This window comes from Oryzias latipes, chromosome 2 (genome assembly GCF_053564925.1).
Source record: "Oryzias latipes strain Hd-rR chromosome 2, Olatipes_Hd-rR_3.1".
Lineage (NCBI taxonomy): Eukaryota > Metazoa > Chordata > Actinopteri > Beloniformes > Adrianichthyidae > Oryzias > Oryzias latipes.
Window position 1 is genome coordinate 26,573,598 of NC_136238.1, and position 21,094 is coordinate 26,594,691.

Below are 21,094 nucleotides of genomic sequence, written 5' to 3' on the forward strand. Positions count from 1 at the left end.
ACACACAGTGATGTCATTTCCTGTAATGCAGAGACTTTTCCGCAGAGACAGCAGGTGAACTAAAACAAACACACACATACAGACACAGTTCACTGCTTGTTGCAGCTAAACAGCATTGAGAGCCACCGTGGGCTAAGCTCCGGCTTGTCTGTCTGACAGGCGTTCCAATAAAACTCCAAACTTCTGCCTCACTGCAAAGTATTTCTGTCTTTCATCTGCAGGTTTCCAAGCCATACAGTCCAAAACAAAGGATAAATCAAATACTCTTGCAGTGACAAACTTCCAATTCCACACAAAAAACGTTGTCAACAAATTATATGACCACCGCTAGCTCACCCCATTTCCTCATCCATACATTTTTTGTCACCAGTGAGTCAATGAGCACCTTTCAAACTTTCAAACATTTAGTGTGATCAAGGTTCACTCTAAGAGGCACACATTCATTCAACCCACCTGCTTGTTCAGTTCTGCACAAATATGGGCACGGGTATTTTTTACCCCCCCTCTTCAAGAATATTGGTAATGTGAATCTTGTGTGTATCTGTCTGTGTGTAGAAGTCAGTGAGATAAATCTTAAAATAAAGATTTCATCATGAATCTATGAATATACTTCTAACCTGTAAATAGTTGTGTACATGTGTGAATTACGTTGTGAAATTTACTCATGACACTCTCATGTTTTGACTTTGTATTATACAATGACCCCCCCCCCCCCCCCCCATCTCCCCCCTCTGACCCCTCATCCCCCATCTCTAACATTCCACTCCATCTTTCTCTCTCTCCTTTTCTTTCGTCCGGTCCGACAAGGAATGCATACAAACATAATTATCATAAATAAAGTTTAGCCTCAAATACAAAAGGTGTTTATATACTTTGTCTGAAGATCCATAAAAACCCCATTGTAACAATAAAATCTGTTCAACACAAGACGCCTTCAGCTCTGATCTGAGTCCTTGGCTGTTGGACGGGACAAGTTAAAAGAAAAAGGACCTGGTGCCAGTCCAAGCCTGATTTCTCTCTCCACCTGGGTTCTAGTTAGTCCTCCCCTCACAGGTCCAGGGGGCGGAGCTTTGTTCAGGTGTTCCTGAATCAGGAAATGAGAAACTTGGGAGTTTTTCTCCATGCCAGACCAGGACGAGACGTGGACCAACTTTCTTCTTCACGGTGAGTCTTTGTCTTCTAAGTTTTTTTTTTTTTTGTCCACTTACGAGGAAAGCAGTGACGTGTCTGTGTTCTCCTGCGAGGAAGAGGAGCAGGAGAGGAAGAGCCAAGACTGAAGTTTATCTTTAACTTGTTCTTCAGTTCAAAAACCGGCAGCTAAAGGTCACTGCAGGTCACCTGAGAGGCAAATGAGGAAACCAGTGGGATGTTTGTGTGTATAAGGGGGTGTTATTTAATTATTGAAATTAAAAAATAATTTTTGAAAGAAAAAAAGTTTTCAATTATAAGGAATATTTCATTGCAATGTCTTTGGTGAGAACATTTTTTTCTTTCATAACAGCATCTTCACATTTTGAAACTTTTCTTCTGACTTGATATTAGGACAAAGTATTTTAGAAAAATAAACACTTAAACACCAACAGCTCAGTGAAACACTGTCTTTGCATGACGTAAACAACAACAAACGTACAAACGTAGTGACACACGATCGGAACGAACCGATAACATGCACAACCATCAGATAAACAATCGGTATAACCACCTATCTCCATCAGAAAGAAATTTTGATCCGAACGAGTCTGATCGGGGCAGATTATTCTAAACGGCGTGTTTACATGACGCATTTTCCTTCCGATCAGGCGTTCTTTCTGATTACTTTTGCCCATGTAAACGCAGCTAGTGAGAGTAACAGTCTGTCGATCAGCTTGAAGCTCCGCCCCTCCTCTCAGCTGCTGTCAGGTGGTGTCAGGTTTCTTCTTGATCCTGTTCTCTGTCTTTAGTTCAGGAAATCTCAGATTTCTGATTCTCTCTGTCTGGAGGTTCTTCTCAGGTCTGATCTCAGCATCTTCATCAGTGATCCAGAGGTCTTCATCAAATCACTGAATCCAGAGCTGCTCAGTCTGGAACTCTCTGCTCGTTTCTGCATCTCAGAGGAAGAATTCCTGTCTTTCTTTCTTTTCTCCTCATTCTTTGATTTCTGTCTGTTTTTCTTGATGCTTCATTTTTCCTGAAGTGTAGAAACAGGAAATTTGTTGTTTCTTTGTCAAAGTGACTGAATGGAAATGTTGCTGCTGCAGCTCCATGTCTCCACCTGGTGGAGGGAGAGCAGAAGTGCAGCAGCTGATGGCAGCTTCCTCTGCCTCCCACTGCTGTCTGACTGCATTCACCTGAACCTGAGAGGAAACACAAGAGAAGAGCCAATCAGTGGAGGAGCAGCTGATCTGTTGGTGAAGGAGGATCAGAGCTGATGATGAGGAGGGTTTCCTCTGCAGGTGAAGGAGGAAGGTGTGTGTGAGCTGAAGTGGATCCAGTGAATCCAGCAGCATGGATCAGTGGGAGGAGCCACAGGAGGGAGCTCCTCCCACTGAAAGCAGAGATGGTAACCATGACAACCAGAGCAAAGCTCAGAGGTGAGATGAACATCTCCAACTGTCCATGATCTTCTCCATGTCAGAGCTCAGGACTCACACCAGCAACCTTCATTCTTCACAGGAACCAACCTGGACCTGGATCCAGCTGGGGGTCCAGCAGGAGTGACAAGTCAAAGAATAATAATCCAGACTTCAAGGACATCCATTCAGGAGTGGAACAGTGAGTGTTTGTCAGAGTTTTTGGAGGCTGGATTCTAGTCCAGATGATCAACAGTTTTCAGATGAAGGACTTGAGGTCTGGTTCAGTTCTGGATCTCTCTGATCAGACTCACTTGGAGCATCATGTGTGCGATGAGATCTTTTCAGTTGAGTCTTCTGAGAGTCTCTGAGAGACATCAGAGATGTTGGAGAAGAAAACATGTTGACTGCTGACTCTGACTGACAGCAGCTCCAGTCTAATGAGAAGAATCACTGCAGACTCCTAGGATTCAGATTTTCATGCTTTCCAAACATCACATTGTTCTAGTTTGACTTTCTGCTCTCAGAATTTCTCCATTTCTACATGGAGAATTGGAATCAGCTTTTCTAGAAAAAAGTCTGGATTGACTGACAGAAAATGCTGAAAGCTGGAAACTGTTGATCCAAACATGTCATGTTATTCCAGACTAAACAGCTCAGTCTGTGTTCATGTCAAAGTCCATCAGCTGTTCATGAAGAAGCAGATCCTCCAACACTCTGATGGTTTGGTGTTTGCAGAGGTCAACAGGTCACACAGAGAGTCCAGTCTGCAGCCTCCAGCTGTGGCTCCATGAAGAGTGACCGGTCCAGATGGGAACCTCCAGACTTCAGAACTGAACCAGGACCTTCAGACTCACAGTAAGAAGCAGTTTCTTTTTTTTATTTTAAGTTGTCTTGTCAAACAGCTGAGCAAAAAGAACTCTTGAGTTTGACATATTTTACTTTTATGACTTGGGGTTGTGAATCTTCTGACACACAAGGTGTATACTTGACTGAACCTATTTTTCAGAATCAAAAGGAGAATAACTTTATTGATCCCACACGTGGGAAATTGGTTCGTTGCCGTAGCAAATGACAGCCTAATCCACCAAATTAGGGAATTTTGAAATTTTGAACTAACCGATTCAAACTATTTTCTAGATTGCATAAGAGTTTGAATGCATGTGCATGCCCATGTGCGCTTCTGTGCATACGTGCCCATTCTGTGCATAAATAAATACTTACTGGGCTGCTGCAAGCAAAAGTATCATTTCTGCTTTCCTGGAGACAAGTCTTTTGCAAGCAACGTTTGTATAGACACACATTGCACCAAATATGATCACACAAAGTTCAAAAGGTCATTCGTCTAATGATCTAGGTTAGAGTGAAAAGCAAAGCAAAGATATTATAACGATAAATATAATAAAACAGTTTCAATAGAGAGGAGGGGGGAATATGGTTTTCCCGAGATGGAGGTGTGGATTATTGATGATCTGACATTTCATTCATTTAAATAAGTTTAGCAGGTGTCACCTGGACAGCGCAGATGTTCTTAGCACTCATCTGGAAGTCTTCAGCACATCCAGGGGGTGATCTGTGGGTCCCTGAATAGCCGGCCGTCTGTTACAGCTTGTCTACGGCGACCTCAGCTCAGGATCCGGCAGTGAGGTGCTTCCTTCTCAGCGTGAAGAGGATTTTCCTATGGCAGAGGATCTCAACCGGGAATTGATTGTTAACGCTGAAGTGGGTTCCATTTAGCTCCCGGCTGTGGTTTTTCACCAGCTCCTTTTGCTTAAAATGCTCATTTTTAGCAACAATCAGTCACTGACGCTGGTTGTCTGGCTTCTTCCCTCTGAGCCGATGAACCCTACGGAAAATGATCTTCTGCACTTCCTCTTTTGGAAGCTTCAGCTGGGCCTCCATGAAGGTTTCACTGAGGCCTCCAGGTCTTCTCCTTACTCCTCTGGAATACCAGATGAGGAACATTCACCAGATTGATTGAGGCACCACAGCTGAAGATCCATCCTTGATGGAGCGTTTCTCCTCAGAGAGACGAGCAGTGTTGCTGCTCAGGGTCTTAACATTGTGAAAAAATACATACAAAATTAAAGAAAGATTGAATTCCCACATGGATTGCATGGTGGCGCAGTGGTTAGCACTCTTGCCTCACAGCAAGAAGGCCCCCGGTTCAAGTCCTGGCTGGGGGACATGAAAAACACAACATCAATGGGGGACATTTCTGTGTTGAGTTTGCATGTTCTCCCCATGCATGCGTGGGTTTTCTCTGGGATCTCCAGCTTCCTCCCACCGTCCAAAAACATGCTTCACAGGTTGATTGGCAACTCTAAATTGTCCCTAGGTTTGAGTGTGAGAGTGAATGGATGTGTGATTGAGGATATTCTACCCTGCGACAGACTGGCGACAAGTCCAGGGCATCCCTTGCCTACGCCCACAAGTGGCTGGGATAGGCTCCAGCAACCCAGTGACCCCGAAAGGGGAAAACGGTTAAGAAAATGGATGAAAGGATGAATGAATTCCCACAAAATATTTATTCTAGCTTGAAATGCTGACAAGTTTTCATTACCAGCTCATATAAATGTTGACATTTATTCATTTTTGAGAGATTATTGATTTTTACAGAAGCTTGCAGTTTGTTGATGGTCCCTTGGCAGCTGTGTTGCTAATGTGTCTGCATGTATAGCTCTAAGAGAACAATTCTCATTAAAAGGAAGAAAAAAACAATCTTTTTTCTTTTGAATTGCATTTGTAGTTCGCTCTGTGTTCATACAAAAGGTTTGAGATACTTACTATCCCATTTGAACATTTATCAGGGGAGTTACTGAGGTCGGAGGTCCAAATCTGTAAAGATCTTTCTAACTTCTAACCCCCCCCCCCCCCCCCCCGTTCCAATATCGAAAACAGATCAGTTTTGACACAAATGGCTCGCAAGGAATGTGTCAAAAGTCCGAGCGCAGTTGTAGTGCCCTCACGATTCGCGGCAGCAGATTTAAGCAGCTGTAATCACATATTTGATGTTGTAACTCTAAATTAACACATGCGAATGGCTTGTGATTTTGTTTGTCAAACTTACAACAGATGACTTTCACACAGATAACGATTTTGGGTGTTCAAGTTCTCACATTCTATTTTACAAGTTCTTACATCAAATCTACAAGCTCGTCCATTCGGACACATTTTTGTGACCTGGCTCTAGTTAGTTCGGTTTAAACCTATGAAAATGGATCTGATTGTTGCTGATTGTCCACAGACTGGACCAGCAGAGCTCAGAGACTCCCAGTGGTCCGTCTGTCCAGCAGCATCAAACACAGCTGGACTCCATCTTTCTGGTCTGTACATGAACAACAACTGCTTTCCCATCATTCTGTCCACAGTCGTCTCCATGCTGCACTTTGGACACCAGTGGACTGTCAGTGTGTCCAACATGGAGCTGATGTTTGGCTCCATGACTTCACTCTGATTGGCTCATTCATCTGGAATTCTGTTGCAGCTGCTGGAGGACAACATTGTCACTTTTGTCAAGAAGGAGCTGAAGAAGATCCAGAAGCTTCTGAGTCACAGGGAGGATGAGGAGGAGCTGGAGGATGAAGATGAAGAGCAGAGGAGCAGCAGAGAGTCACTGATGAAGATCACAGTGAACTTCCTGAGGAGAATGAAGCAGGAGGAGCTGGCTGATGGACTGCAGAGCAGTAAGAGGATTTCTCTGAAGGTTTCAGCTGCTGAGAAATGAAGATTTACTGATGTCTGAACACATGGAACCACAGGGATTCAAACCCTCGTCATTCAGGGCTGCAGAGAGTTGATTTACTGTTTGTTGTCTTCATTCAGGATCTGCTGCTGCAGTTTGTCGACATAAAGTCCAATCTGGTCTGAAGAAGAAATTCCAGTGTTTGTTTGAGGGGATGGCTAAAGCAGGAAACCCAACCCTTCTGAATGAGATCTACACAGAGCTCTTCATCACAGAGGGAGGAAGAGGAGAGCTGAATGAAGAACATGAGGTCAGACAGATTGAAGCAGCATCCAGGAAAGCAGACAGAGCAGAAACAAGCATCAGACAGGAAGAGCTCTTCCAACTCCCAGCTGGAAGACCAGAACCAATCAGAACCGTGATGACTAAGGGAGTGGCTGGCATCGGGAAAACAGTCTTAACACAGAAGTTCACTCTGGACTGGGCTGAAGGCAAAGCCCACCAGAACCTCCACTTCACATTTCCATTCACTTTCAGAGAGCTGAATGTGCTGAAAGAGGAGAAGTTCAGCTTGGTGGAACTTGTTCATCACTTCTTCCCTGAAACCAAACAAGCAGGAATCTGCAGCTTTGAAGACTTCCAGGTCCTCTTCATCTTTGATGGTCTGGATGAGTGTCGACTTCCTCTGGACTTCCACAAGACTCAGATCCTGTATGACCCTAGAAAGTCCACCTCAGTGGCTGATCTGCTGACAAACCTCATCAGGGGGAACCTGCTTCCCTCTGCTCTCCTCTGGATAACCACACGACCTGCAGCAGCCAATCAGATCCCTGCTGAGTGTGTTGACATGGTGACAGAGGTCAGAGGGTTCAATGATCCACAGAAGGAGGAGTACTTCAGGAAGAGGTTCAGAGATGAAGAGCAGGCCAGTAGGATCATCTCCCACATCCAGAGATCCAGAAGCCTCCACATCATGTGCCACATCCCAGTCTTCTGCTGGATCACTGCTACAGTTCTGGAGGATCTGCTGAAGAGCAGAGGAAGAGGAGAGCTGCCCAAGAGCCTGACTGAGATGTACATCCACTTCCTGGTGGTTCAGGCCAAAGTCAAGAAGGTCAAGTATGATGGAGGAGCTGAGACAGATCCTCACTGGAGTCCAGAGAGCAGGAAGATGATGAAGTCTCTAGGAAAACTGGCTTTTGAGCAGCTGCAGAAAGGAAACCTGATCTTCTATGAATCCGACCTGACAGAGTGTGGCATCGATATCAGAGCAGCCTCAGTGTACTCAGGAGTGTTCACACAGATCTTTAGAGAGGAGAGAGGCCTGTACCAGGACAAGGTCTTCTGCTTCATCCATCTGAGTGTTCAGGAGTTTCTGGCTGCTCTTCATGTCCACCTGACCTTCATCGCCTCTGGACTCAACCTCATGGAGGAAGAACAATCACAAATCTCTCAGCCTGAACAGAGCAGTCCACTCCAGTTCTACCAGAGTGCTGTGGAGAAGGCCTTACAGAGTCCAAACGGACACCTGGACTTGTTCCTCCGCTTCCTCCTGGGTTTTTCACTGCAGACCAATCAGAATCACCTACGAGCTCTGCTGACTCAGACAGGAAGTAGCTCACAGACCAATCAGGAAACAGTCCAGTTCATCAAGGAGAAGATCAGTGAGGATCTGTCAGCAGAGAAAAGCATCAACCTGTTCCACTGTCTGAATGAACTAAATGATTTTTCTCTAGTGGAGGAGATCCAATGGTTCCTGGGGTCAGAACGTGTCTCCACAGAGAAACTGTCTCCTGCTCAGTGGTCTGCTCTGGTCTTCTTCTTACTGTCATCAGAAGAAGATCTGGAAGTTTTTGACCTGCAGAAATACTCTGGTTCAGAGGAAGCTCTTCTGAGGCTGCTGCCAGTGATCAAAGCCTCCAACAAAGCTCTGTAAGAACTCTCAGGAAAATCACCTTCAGTCAACAAATGAATCTGATGGAAACATGAAAGATTTAATAACTGCTGTCTGTCTTTGTTTTCTTCAGGTTGTATAGCTGTAATCTGTCAGAGAGAAGCTGTGCAGCTCTGTCCTCAGTTCTCAGCTCTCAGTCCTCCAGACTCAGAGGTCTGGACCTGAGTTCCAACTTCCTGAAGGATTCAGAAGTGAAGCTGCTGTCTGCTGGACTGGAGAGTCCAGACTGTAAACTGGAGACTCTCAGGTCAGGTTTCATCCCAATGTTAATTCTCTACAACAAGTTCTGTCTGTTTTTCTCTGCTTCATCATGTATCATCATGCAGAGGAAACAGCAGAGGACTGTTGCATGGAAGTAAAAAGAAAACAACATTCTGCTTGAGTTAAAAATCCTGAAATCTCCCTATCTGATTGTGACAAATGTTATCCTGTATTTTTTTTAACTAGACTAAACAGGAGAACCTAGATCCACCCAGGTGTTGATATCTGGGAAAAGTTCAAGTTCTGTGTTCTTTCAAAGAAAACATGAATCAATCCCAGAACTGCAGATTTCAATGGACAAGTAGTTACAGCAGATTTCTGACCCACAGAGCAGCAGCTCTTTATAAAGAGATATGAGGAGATCAAACTGCACCAGACTGACAGGTCTTTCCCACAGACCTGGTTCTAGTGATTATTCAGAACAGAGCTTATTAATTTACGTAATGACACATAAACAATGAAATTAGTAATAACTGACTTGGACCTGGATATGTGTAAAAGCACACTGGTTCTTTGGAAGTTCCAGAACGGAACCAGTAGAAACCTTTAGACTACCAGCATAACCAGCTGAGACCCTTAGACCAACAGCAGAGCCAGAACCAGCTCCTCAAAGCCACATTCAGACATTTTGGGACCAGAGGATCCGCATGTTTTTCAAGGCTACTCTATAGTTTAGATATGTTAGGAAATGCTTTCAGAAGAGAACTAAAGACCCTTTCAGCCGTTTTTCTGTATGACCTGAATTTTCCAGTTAGGATGAAGAGAGAAAGGAAAGTTTAGCTCTGCTTCATTCTTTTATTGTGGTGAACATCTTTGAGTTTCTGCAGAGAAATTTCATGCCAACCTGAATTTCTCTGCACTTCTACATTAAAAATTATTCAATGTCTCTTTTCCAAGTTTTCATGAATCAGCAACTTTTGTTTTCATGGATTTTCATCCTCTTTAAAATATCTGCAGACTTTCTTTGTTCTCATGATTTTGTATCAGATCCATTATAATGTGATAAAGATTTTCCAATGGAAATTTGTTTTTACCCATAATTCAAAGTGATCTTCAATTCTCAATGAATAATTCACTTTGGAGTGTGATGATGTCATTTGAAAATGCATTTTACTATTTAGGATTCAAGATGAAGAAATACTATTTCATCTGAAATTTCTGAAATAAAAGGTTTAAATAGAAGAAAAATCTATTGGATTTTAAATTGTCATGATTTTTGGTTCCATAGTTCAAACGATAATTAAATTTCTAACTGTCAGTTCGATCTGCATTTCTGCCATGCTTTTTAAAAATGTATATAGTATTTAATAATCCATGATGATGAATGAAATTTCAATTCCTCATCTGTTTTGACTTCATTTTAAAGTAATTTGTAATCTTTGGAATGTATTTTCATTATCAGGTCGTGACAATTTTTCAGTCCATAATTTCAAAATGTCGTCTGTCATCAGGGCGGGTCCCGCCTGACTGAATGGACCAAGTTCCTGGACCTCCAGCTGCATCACTGCTCCTGACACACTTTTCTGTCTGACTTCAGGTTGATGAACTGCAGTTTGTCAAAGATCAGCTGTGAAGCTCTGGTCTCAGCTCTGAAGAATAACCCGTCTAATCTGACAGAACTGGACCTGAGCTGGAACAACCTGCAGGATTCAGGAGTTCGTCATCTGTGTGGTTTTCTGGAGAGTCCAGACTGCAGACTGCAGACTCTGAGGTCAGACTCCATGTTTCAGTTGTATTCCGATCAATTTGATGAGTACAGATGATTGACTGATGACATCACTACAGAACGACAATGTTACATTAATGTGATTTGCTTGTTCTTGTTGTTTTGAATTTACTTTGGTGAAAATTGTTTTATAATCTTGCTCATTTGCCAAAGTGTTTAGTTCCTATGCTGGTGATAAAGAGGGTGGAATACACTTTGTTATCTTTAAATTGATTGGATGATGCATAAGGAAGAGTGAGAGAGAGGAGAAATTATAACGACACAAGGAGAAGACTGTACACTCAGTGTAGCAGAGATTAAACGTTAAGTATAAGGAAATCCTCAGTGTGTTAAGAAGAGGAAAATGAGTTTAGAATTATATGGTTTTGAAAGTTGTTGAGGACTTTAAGGATGTGAGCATGCTCTAGCTAGATTGGCATAGCCTTCATGGGACTGTGGAGTTGGAGTCACTGATGCAGTGACTGAAAACACCGGGACAGCATGAAGAAGACGGGAGTCTAGTGAGTGCAACACACATGTCAAAGCCTTTCAGTTGGACTCTGACAGGACCGTCAGTTTATTGTCTGGCTGCTACCAGCTTGCATCTGGACCTCATGACATTCATATTAGGAAAAAACCTAATATGAACATCCAAACCTTATCCTTTGATTAACAGCAGAACCATCACCAGCTCCTCTGCATGGCCACATTCCGACATTTCGAGTCCCATATATCCTCATGTTCTTCAAGGCCCCTCTACAGTTTAGAGATGTCAGGAAATGCTTTCAAAGGAGAACTAAATACTTTTTCAGCTGTTTTTCTGCACAACCTGTTTTTTCCAGTCAGGATGAAGAGAGAAAGGAAAGTTTAGCTCTGCTTCATTCTTTTCTTGTGGTGAACATTCAGTTCACTTTGAGTTTCTGCAGAGAAACTTCATGCTGACCTGAATTTTTCTACACTTCCAATAGCTTGTTTCCAAAACTCTAACATTAAAATTAACATTTAAACAAGTTTACAAATGTGTTTTTTGTTACTCTGATTTGAAAAGAACCCGAAAGTTTAGTGTCTTCAGACCTTTGTTGTGTCTGTGACCTTCAGACACACTCAAATATTGCATTGCTCTGTCATTTCTCTCCTATCAACTGTGCCATTAACTATCTGAACTAGTTTAGTAGCAGTCCTGGTCATGAGTTCTTCTGGACAAAACTGGTAATGCAGTTCTTTTTAAATGTGGACTAATGGTGTATTTCTCTTTAACACAAAGTAGAATTTTTTGTCCTAAATGTTCTTAACAGGACAGGGTGGGTCCCACCTGACTGAATTTAGCAAATTCCTGGACCTCCAGCTCCATCACTGCTCCTGAACACACTTTTGTGTCTGATTGCAGATTGTGGAGATGCAGTTTGTCAGAGATCAGCTGTGAAGCTCTGGTCTTAGCACTGAAGAAAAACCCGTCCAACCTGACAGAACTGGACCTGAGCGTAAACTGGAAACTGCAGGATTCAGGAGTTTTTCATCTGTGTGGTTTTCTGGAGAGTCCAGACTGTAGACTGCAGACTCTGAGGTCAGACTCTATGTTTCAGTTGTGTTCAGATAAATATGATGACAAAGTTGTGTTGACCCACAGTTAGAAGAAATGTCCAGATTCTGATCTGCAGCAGCATCTTCCTGCAGCTGCTTGTTCTCTTCAAAGATTTGCAGAAGAACTTCTTCTTTTCTTCCTGCAGCTGCTTGTTTAAAAGCTGTCTGCTGACATTTGTGCTCCACACAGTTATGCTTGCAGCAATCAGTTCTTCTTTGTGTCTTTGCTCCAACAGACTCCTTTAGAGAGCATGTAGAAGAAGCAGCTGTGCACGCTCACATGCACTCTAGTCCTACTGTGTTTTAGCAGATGCAGCTGAGAGTCCAGCGGCTGATGTTTGTGAGCAGACAGTGACAGAGTCACGCTGCAGCTGGATGCTGCTCTCACAGATACATCCTCCACAAACATCCTCACCTTTTCATCCACAAACTTAATTTCATTCAGACAACTCTTGCAGAAAAATGTTTATTTCACAACATCTTTAGGTTCTCACAACATCTTTAGGTAGGCATTCACAACTTGATTCACAACTTCATTTTGGCGTAAAGCTCCGTTCAATTCCTTGAGATAATTCTTTTTTTCTTACACTTTCGGGTAACAAAAACCCGTAGCGGAGCCCACAGGTGGAAGCCGGGGAGGAGGGAGGGGCAAAGAATGAGCCCTGAAGGTAAGAGATAATGAAGGACGCTGAGCAGGTGAGTTAAATGACTGACCCGCCCTATGGGAGTAACCTGTAACTCTGCAGAGTGTGCCTGCCCAAAAATGCGACGAGTCGCTATTTCAGTCAGACAACTCTTTCAGAAGAATATTTATTTCACAACATCTTTAGGTAGGCATTCACAACTTGATTCACAACTTCGTTTTGGCATAAAGTTCCATTCAATTCCTTAAAATAATTATCTTTTCCTTACACTTTCGGGTAACAAAAACCACCAACACCAAGATCATACAGAAGAAGAAAATGTAAATGTATAATCAGTGTGTAAATAAGATGAGGTGTTTTCGGCGGCATTCCATTTTCACTTCATTTCATTTCATTTTCCAGTATGACTGCTATGTGTTTACCCGGCACCATTGACCATTGGGCCGCTCCCATTCGAGAACCGCTCCATGAAGGGAACATGCTATCTAGTGGATCTGCTATGTGTTTACCCCGGCATCATTTACCGTTGGGCCGCTCCCGTTCAAGAACCGCTCCACGAAGGGAACATGCTATCTAGTGTATCTGCTATGTGTTTACCCGGCACCATTGGGCCGCTCCCGTTCACCAGGGGAACATACTTTCTGAAAAGAGAGGGAAGAATGAAGGGGAACCAGATAAGATTACACAATCTGATTCAATTTAAACACCAATGCATTTAATACCCATCATTCGCGGCTTCCACCTGGCTTAACATATTCATCATTCAAACCAGACTTCTCTTGAGATAATTCTTTTTTCCTTAGACTTTTTGGGTAACAAAACCCCCAACCCCAAGATCATCCAGAAGAAGAAAATGTGAATGTATAATCAGTGTGTAAATAAGATGAGGTGTGTTTTCGGCTTCATTCCATTTTTTTCCAGTATGACTGCTATGATTACCCGGCATCATTAATAATAATGATAATAATAAACTTTATTTATATAGCACTTTTCAAAAACAAGATTACAAAGTGCTGTACAAAGAAATGGGAGAAAATCAATATTAAAAACAGTTTCCAATATGGAAAAAATAAAACCCAGCATACACATGAAACGGTGATAGTGGTTAGAATCAATAAAATCGATAAATCAGTAAAATCAATTGTGAAGGAAATTGTTTTATTATTATCATTGCCTAAATGTATTTGGTTCAATGTATGTTAACTCAGATTGACCTTTTTACCTCTTCTGAAAACAGTTGTGTGTTTGTTCATCTGCTTCTCATCTCCCACCCAGGATGAGGGGTTTACGACACACTGTCCGGAGCTGATAAGGGATACTGTTTGAAGTTAGAATCCAACCAAAAGGGTCATTTGACGACACCCCCTAATGAACTTTTTGTCTTTGTCTTGAATTGTTACCTCCCACTTGTGTTCTTAATAAAAGGTGCACAGGGAGAGGCAGACCTTTGAGAAGAGCAGTGTGTTGGTTGTCTTCTGTCACACTGGCTTCTTCTCCCTCGTGCATGAGAAACTTGATTCTTGTTGTGGTTTGTTGTTTATAATTGTGTTTTTCTTTAATGTCTAGATGCATTTATCTGACATTCTTTGGTCCTTCGAGCCGGATGACAACATATCTGCGTCCTTGGGGGAGGACCATGCCGATTGAAGTCTGTGCACAGCCCGTGAGACTAGCTCTCCGGAGGAAAGTCCGTCGTAGTGAATTCTACGCCGGCCAATCGACTGGTCTGATCCCTGGGTCCGGATTGACGTTATTCGTTAACCAGTCAGACCACAACGACAAGGCAAGTACAGCGCTTTTTCAGGGGTTCAAGTCCCCGAAGTGGCCCAGAATTCTGAGGGACAAGTTCAAGTCCTGTTGCCTAAAACACGTGTGGGTTTGGAGTCCCGGAAAAGTCCAGAATTCTAAATAAAGGTGTAGGTTCGAGTCCTGCAGCCTAAAACGCGTAAGAGGGTTCAAGTCCCTAAAAGGCCTAGAATAACAACAAAAATAAAATAAAAAAAGTTTTTTTTTGGTGTGAATGTGTGTGCATGTGTGAAAGGAGTGAACTTGTTCGGAGCAGTGAGCAGCTGGAAACCTTGCGGTGTTAACACAAGGCTGCTTGTTGGAGTAGAACAAGATTTCATCTCATTAGGTTTTAGGTGAAAAGAACCCAGAGTCTAAAACGGGTTTTGCTCCTGGGAGGACCCTAAACGTGTGACCGGATCAGACAATAGGTCTGACCTAGAAGCTTGTTGCACGGGGAGTGAAATTCGGTCCTGAGAGAAATTCTCTGTTGGTTCTGATCACACTCTGTGACTAACGTAAATGTAAAAAAATAGAAAAAATATAAAAAATGGGGGAATTCAAATAAAAAAGTTGAATTACCATGAGATTAAAAATATATAGAAAGAGGTTCATCCAGGTTCAACTACATTCTTGGTAAAATGGGATAAAAACTACAATTTTAAGGGGAATGTACTGAATTAGTTCAATGGTTACCAATTAAAAACAGAATAAAAACTAAAAAAGAAACAAAAAAAAATAGTGAAGAATTAATTTGTGCAAAACTGTGCTTAAATGAAGCAACGAAAAATAAAGAATGGCATTCAGAAAAGTAAAACTAGAGAAGCATGTCTGATTGCTAAAAAAAGGAGGATAAATCAGTTGTGAGACTCAGACCCCTGCAACAGCATGCTGCAGCAGGCTGCAGACCGAGCAGGAGCAGGATGAAAGGGGGGGAGAGCAGAAACCAGCTGATTTCTCACCTCCTCCCTACCAGGGGACAAATGCTCCTCTGTTGATGGGTTTTTACCCACCACTGACTGATTTAAATAAACCAGAAAAAGAAAAAATAATGTTAGGAGGAAAAGGGAAAAAACTTGAATGGAGTAAAACTATGGGGGTTGGTTTGGAAGAAGCTGGAGAGTCATCTAAAGTTGCAGCGACATTTCCAATGATTGAAGTGCCCAATCCCAGAGCTGAAGAAGATGGACAGAGGCCTACACTTCTTTTGTTTAGCACCTGGACATTAGAGGATGTTAGGAAGGCAGTGAGGGGAGTTATCTCTCATGGGCACATGATGGAAGTTCAGAAAGTTTATCATCTGAATGGCATTGAATGTCAGCAAGCATGTATGACTGCTATGAAAGCAGACTGGGCAAAAGTAAAGGGAAAAAGGAATCCTATGGATGATGACGATCCACCCAGACCTCTTCCGCATAACAGTTAAGAGTTGATTCAAAGTCTTACACTTTTAGGACAAAGAATTAGAGAAGCCTTTCCAATGAGACCTGATTTTGGAAAGATTGGTCAAACTAAGCAAAAAGATGGAGAATTAGTGTTTGATTTTAGAGTCAGATTTGAAGAAGTTTTAAAGCTAATTGTGGACTCAGAGATAATGATGATGATCCCTATAGACAGCAGCTGAAACAAGTTTTACTGCAAGCTATGAGACCAGAGATTGCAGACTAGATAAGGACACTTTACATAGATCTACCAACAGGAGCACTACAACAGTTTGTGAATTTTGCTGTTCATGCAGAAAAAGTGATGGTGAATAAAAAGAAATTTAGGAATCAAAGTGCAGTTACATTTTGGCAGGAGGAAAGTAGTGATGTGTTTTTTGGAAGGAACATGAACAGAGGAAGAAATCGTGGACGTGGCCAAGGGCGTGGTCGTGGAAAAGGAAATTTTAAAGAAAATTTTAGAAGAAGGTTTAGAGAAAGTAGCAACAGAGGGTCAGAGCAAGTTGATGATGGATGTTGGATTTGTGGACAGAGAGATCATTGGGGGAGAGAGATTGTCCTGAAAGGAAGAAATCAGATTGATTAGATGGTAAGAGAAATGACAAGATAAAAGATGAATCAGAACTAGAAATTCAACCAATTGGTGATGAATTTTTAGATCTCACTGAAAGAGAAATAGTTTTTGTTGATGGGTCAGCAAAGAAAGATGAAACAGGCAGAAACAAAGTGGGTTTTGCTGTTGTAACTCAAGACAAGGTTCTGAAGGTAGGACCCCTGTGTGGAAATTACTCAGCACAATCAGCAGAGTTGACAGCCTTAATTGAAGCATGCAAACTGTTTAAAGATAAGCCAGTTACAATCTACACTGATAGCCAATATGTGTTTGCTACAGTGCATTTTATTTTGTCAACAGTGGAAGAACAGAGGGTTTAAAACGTCAACAGGAAAACCAATAATGCATGTAGACTTACTGAAAGAATTATTGACTGATGTAATGTTACCATCTAAAGTGGCAATATGTAAATGCGAGGGAGACACAGGAAGAACAGATCCTATTTCTGAAGAAAATGCCTTTGCAGATGCAACAGAAAAGCAAGCTGCAACAAAAGATGTAGAAATATGCACAAATGAGGATGTGACTGCAGATGCAACCGCTGATTTTTTAAAAAGAAATGTCACCCAGTGCACCACAACAACAAAAAAGATATATGGTTAAAAAAAAAAAGGAGCAAAGTTAGAACAAGGTTTTTATGTCAGCACAGAAGGAAAACCTATTTTACCAAAATCTATGTACAAATGGGCAGCAATTTTGAGTCATGGGCTTTGCCATGATTCAACAGGGGGGAGGATGAATTTATTAGAGAAGTATTATACAACTTATGGATTTATGCTCTATAAACTCTATAAAAAAAATTTTTTGTAAACAATGTGTTACATGTATGCGTCATAATCACCAAGGCAATGTTAGACCTAAGAGAGGAAAATTTCCTGAACCAACTTTTCCTTTCCATACAATCCATATGGATTTTATTGAATTGAATAAAAGCAAAGGATTGAAATATTGTTTAGTGATTATTAATGCATTTTCCAAATGGGTTGAAATTTTTCCATGTGCAACACAAGATGCTATTACAGTAGCTAAAGCTATTTGTAAAGGAATGATCCCAACTTTTGGCTTTTGTGATAATGGTACACATTTTGTAAATCAAGTGATAGATCTAAAGAGACATTGTAGTTATCACCCACAGAGTGCAGGATTAGTTAAGAAAACTAATGGCACTATCAAATCAAAGTTAAAGAAATGCATGGAAGAGACAAACAGACAGTGGCCTGACTGCATAGACTTAGTTCAGCTAAGTATGCGTATCACACGCACAGCAGGTCAACCTTTAACGCCTTTTGAAATGTTGTATGGACGTTCTTATAGGTTACCAGACCTTGATCCTACACAGCAACATTCTCCAGATGATGATGCAAATTTAGTGGATTACTTGAGAAAAATGTTTACCACTAAAGATGTGCAAAGGACAAATCAAGTGCCAGATTCCTTCTTATCTCCACAGGACACTTCCCCAGTGCAGGTTGGTGACTGGGTGTTTGTGAAGGCCATAAAAAGGAAGTGTTGGTCCAGCCCACGGTGGGAAGGGGCCATTCCAAGTCCTGCTGACTACACCAACAGCTGTAAAGATTGCTGAAAGGACGTTTTGGATCCACCTGTCACACTGCAAGAAAAAGCATCTGGGTGAGGCTAATTCCAACTGCTAGGTGGGGAAGTCTGACTACAAAGGGAGGCAGCTGTATAGAAGCTGCTTGTCTCAACGTCAGCGAAGCCGAGACATCCACCTAGTCTTAGGGAAGAAAGCACACCAGAACTCTTTTGCACTACACGGATCCTACACTGTTAGAGGACTTGAGGAGGTGATGTGCTAGTAACCTCTCCCTCCCGAAGATAGGTACATATCCACCATGGCGTGTCCAACTGGGCTAAGAGACAGTTTATTTTGTTTACTGTTCCTGCTATTCCTGACAGGAGCCACCACATGGATTTGATTCTTTTGGAATCATTATCCACCTACAAGAAGAATCACCAGCGAGGAAAGACTAAACATTTCTCGACGATGGCTGAGTATTGATGAACATGATGTTTTGAATAGTCCAAAAAAGAACATAACTCACCTGTATATGACAAATTCTTGGTATAGGTATGTTATGTTACTGGCTAAGGAAAAGAATAGATCGGATTGCTATGTTTGTTCTGTAATTGAAGCTTCATCCCTACATCCTAATTTGCAGGCAAAGCAATTTTCTGAGTGGAAAAGCGACTGTGTTATTGAATATAGTACCAGAGGGTATATTAGTACTGGAGCCGTCACCACTTCAAATGGTACTCTTGTAAGACCGAGTTGCAAGAGTTTGTATTCAGTTTAAAAAACTGAAATTGACAAAATCATTAGCTCCATATGCTAGTGTGGAACCAGGAACTGTGTTTCCACATTGCGTAACTAACAATGGCACAGAGTTTTTAGGAACTTTGCCGACGAAGATGTGTCATGAACTTCTTGTTCCCTTCACAGTCCAGATAATCAATGACAGAGTTTCCCATGGTTATGCTGTTCCCTGCCCAGGAGGACGTTGTGTTGAATCTAATCCAGATTTAATTCCAGGTAACAATGGTACTTATGTGGTTGATCAAATGTTTTGGTTATGTGGGCAGGCCCTCTACCTCAGTCTGCCTAGAGACTGGAGTGGGATTTGTGTTTCTGTAAAGGTCACAGGTCACACTTTCATAGTTTCTGCAGTCCATGAGCCTCACCTGCGCCACAGACGTAACCTTATTGATGTCAAGCCACATGATTCCATTTGGGGATCAGATGTACCTGAAGACCATAAACTCTGGAATACGGGGGAAAAGGTAACTATGGCATTGTTTCCCTGGGTAGGAATCTACTAAAACGCTCTCAGAATTGAGACCATTGATTATTGATTAGGTTTATTTTTGAACGCTACAATTAAAGCATTTAAAGGCTTTAATGAAGAAATGTCAAACATGAGATTTATGGTTCTACAGAACAGATTGGTTTTGGACTTATTGGTTGCTCAGGAGGGAGGTGTTTGTAAAATGTTAAATGATACCTGTTGTACATTTATTCCTGACAACACCGATGAAGGTCACAGCATCACCGAAGCATTACATCAACTTGAAAAGGTTCAGCAGGCAATTCAGGATGACAGGAAACCCCAATCTTGGGATTTCTTCTCCTGGTTTGCTTTTGGTTCCTGGTGGCAACTTTTGTTAAAAATAGTGACACCTATTCTTATGGTACTGATCATATGTTGTGTGTTCACTATGTGCATTTTTCCTTGTATTCAATCTATGATTTCCAGAGCAGTGAATGGTGGAGTAAAAAGTGTTCTTATGAGTCAAGAATACAACTTGTTATTAAAGGGAGAACAAGATGACTGTAATGAATTTGAAATTGAAATGACTTAAAAAAAAAAAAAAAAGAACTTCTCATCTGAGTGTAAATTGAAAGTTTTATAAAAATGAAGATGTCACAGAAAACTGAAAAGAGATGGTATATTGGATGTGAGATTTTAACATTTATCAATGATAAAAAGGAGGGACTATGTGAAGGAAATTGTTTTATTATTATCATTGTTTAAATGTATTTGTTTAAACGTGTCTTTAAATGTTAACTCAGATTGACCTTTTCTGAAAACAGTTGTGTGTTTGTTCATCTGCTTCTCATCCCCCACCCAGGATGAGGGGTTTACGACACACTATCCTGAGCTGATAAGGGATACTGTTTGAAGTTAGAATCCAACCAAATGGGTCATTATACGACACCCCCTAATGAACTTTTCCTCATTGTCTTGAAAATGTTACCTCCTTCTTGTGTTCTTAATAAAAGCATCACGAGGAGAGGCAGACCTTTGAGAAGAGAAACGTGGTGGACCTTTTCCAACACATTTGCTCCTCTCCCTCGTGCATGAGAAACTTGATTCTTGTTGTGGTTTGTTGTTTATAATTGTGTTTTTCTTTAATGTCTAGATGCATTTATCTGACAGCTTCGTAATTGAAAAAGTCTATCTATATCTATATACCCAGGCTGTGTCTCACCAAAGTGGGGTAGCCTAGACAGGGCACACATTCTTACCTCCCTCCTTCTCTTCCCCAAACCCTCCTCCTTCAGTGTGCATGTGTGCACTATTGTGTGCGTGTGTGACTGGTCTAAGGCCTGGTCTAAGCCACACCACACTGCACCAGGGTCAGCTGCACAGTCCAGTGTGGGCACCTCCACAGCAGGGCCTCAGCCAGGTTTCCCCTTGCCGCTTCATACCAAGACCAGACCTCTACCACACCCATCCATTCGGAATTGAAAAAGTAAAATATAAAAACATCCAATCAAGGGGACTGTATTGGCAAGAGTCTGGCGATACGCTATGTATATGCGCCCCGCGATACGACATGTATCCTGATATTTTAACGAAACATGTTCTTTTTATGTTTTTTTTTAAATAGGACTTATAAAAACCTCTACCTGAATTTCAATGTCTTCCATTGTAATAAAATGGTCAAATTGAGTTTATTTAATGATCACAATGTTAAGCACTGAAAATGTATCTCATATATATAAGTTGTGTTTAAGTTAAAATATAGAAAAGGAACAGTCAACATTGTCTGATTTCCACAACAAAATAATATTCAGTGTAAGAAAAAACAAAGAATGAGTGTGTCTTAACCAATAAGTTTCTATTGGGGAAATAAAATGCTGTTTAATTTCAGGATTGCTTAATGTAGCTTCTCCAGTACTTTTTTTTTTTTAAACTTGTCCTGTCCAACAGCTGGGCAGACAGATGAGAGCTGAAGGCCTCTTGTGTTGGACATATTTTACTTTTACAATAGGGGTTATTAATCTTATGACAAACCAGAGGTATGTCTGGATAAACCCCTTTGGTAATTGAGGCCAGACTTTATTCATTTTAA

The 21,094-nt window shown here is 41.6% G+C and overlaps 1 protein-coding gene across 2 annotated transcripts; it reads left to right on the plus strand.

Annotated features, from left to right (window-relative positions):
- Positions 1-1,862: 1,862 nt before the first annotated feature.
- Positions 1,863-20,109, plus strand: LOC144986771 (NLR family CARD domain-containing protein 3-like). 2 transcript variants are annotated; one of them, XM_078934822.1, is made up of 9 exons: positions 1,863-2,570; positions 2,653-2,751; positions 3,288-3,407; positions 5,797-5,875; positions 6,037-6,235; positions 6,375-8,166; positions 8,262-8,435; positions 9,987-10,160; positions 11,542-20,109. In XM_078934822.1, the coding sequence occupies exons 1-9, from the start codon at positions 2,485-2,487 to the stop codon at positions 11,783-11,785; spliced, it is 2,967 nt and encodes a 988-aa protein (XP_078790948.1). In that variant the 5' UTR covers positions 1,863-2,484; the 3' UTR covers positions 11,786-20,109. The 2 variants fall into 2 exon arrangements, with proteins under 2 accessions (XP_078790948.1, XP_078790952.1); XM_078934826.1 differs by lacking the exon at positions 3,288-3,407.
- The last annotated feature ends 985 nt before the right edge of the window (positions 20,110-21,094 follow it).

Bases quoted from the DNA above. Each gene is read 5' to 3' on its own strand.
- LOC144986771 (XM_078934822.1), top strand. From the start codon at position 2,485: ATGGATCAGTGGGAGGAGCCACAGGAGGGAGCTCCTCCCACTGAAAGC. The intron at 6,236-6,374 runs GTAAGAGGATTT...GTCTTCATTCAG, and splicing joins GGCTGATGGACTGCAGAGCA to GATCTGCTGCTGCAGTTTGT. The intron at 8,436-9,986 runs GTCAGGTTTCAT...GTCTGACTTCAG, and splicing joins TGTAAACTGGAGACTCTCAG to GTTGATGAACTGCAGTTTGT.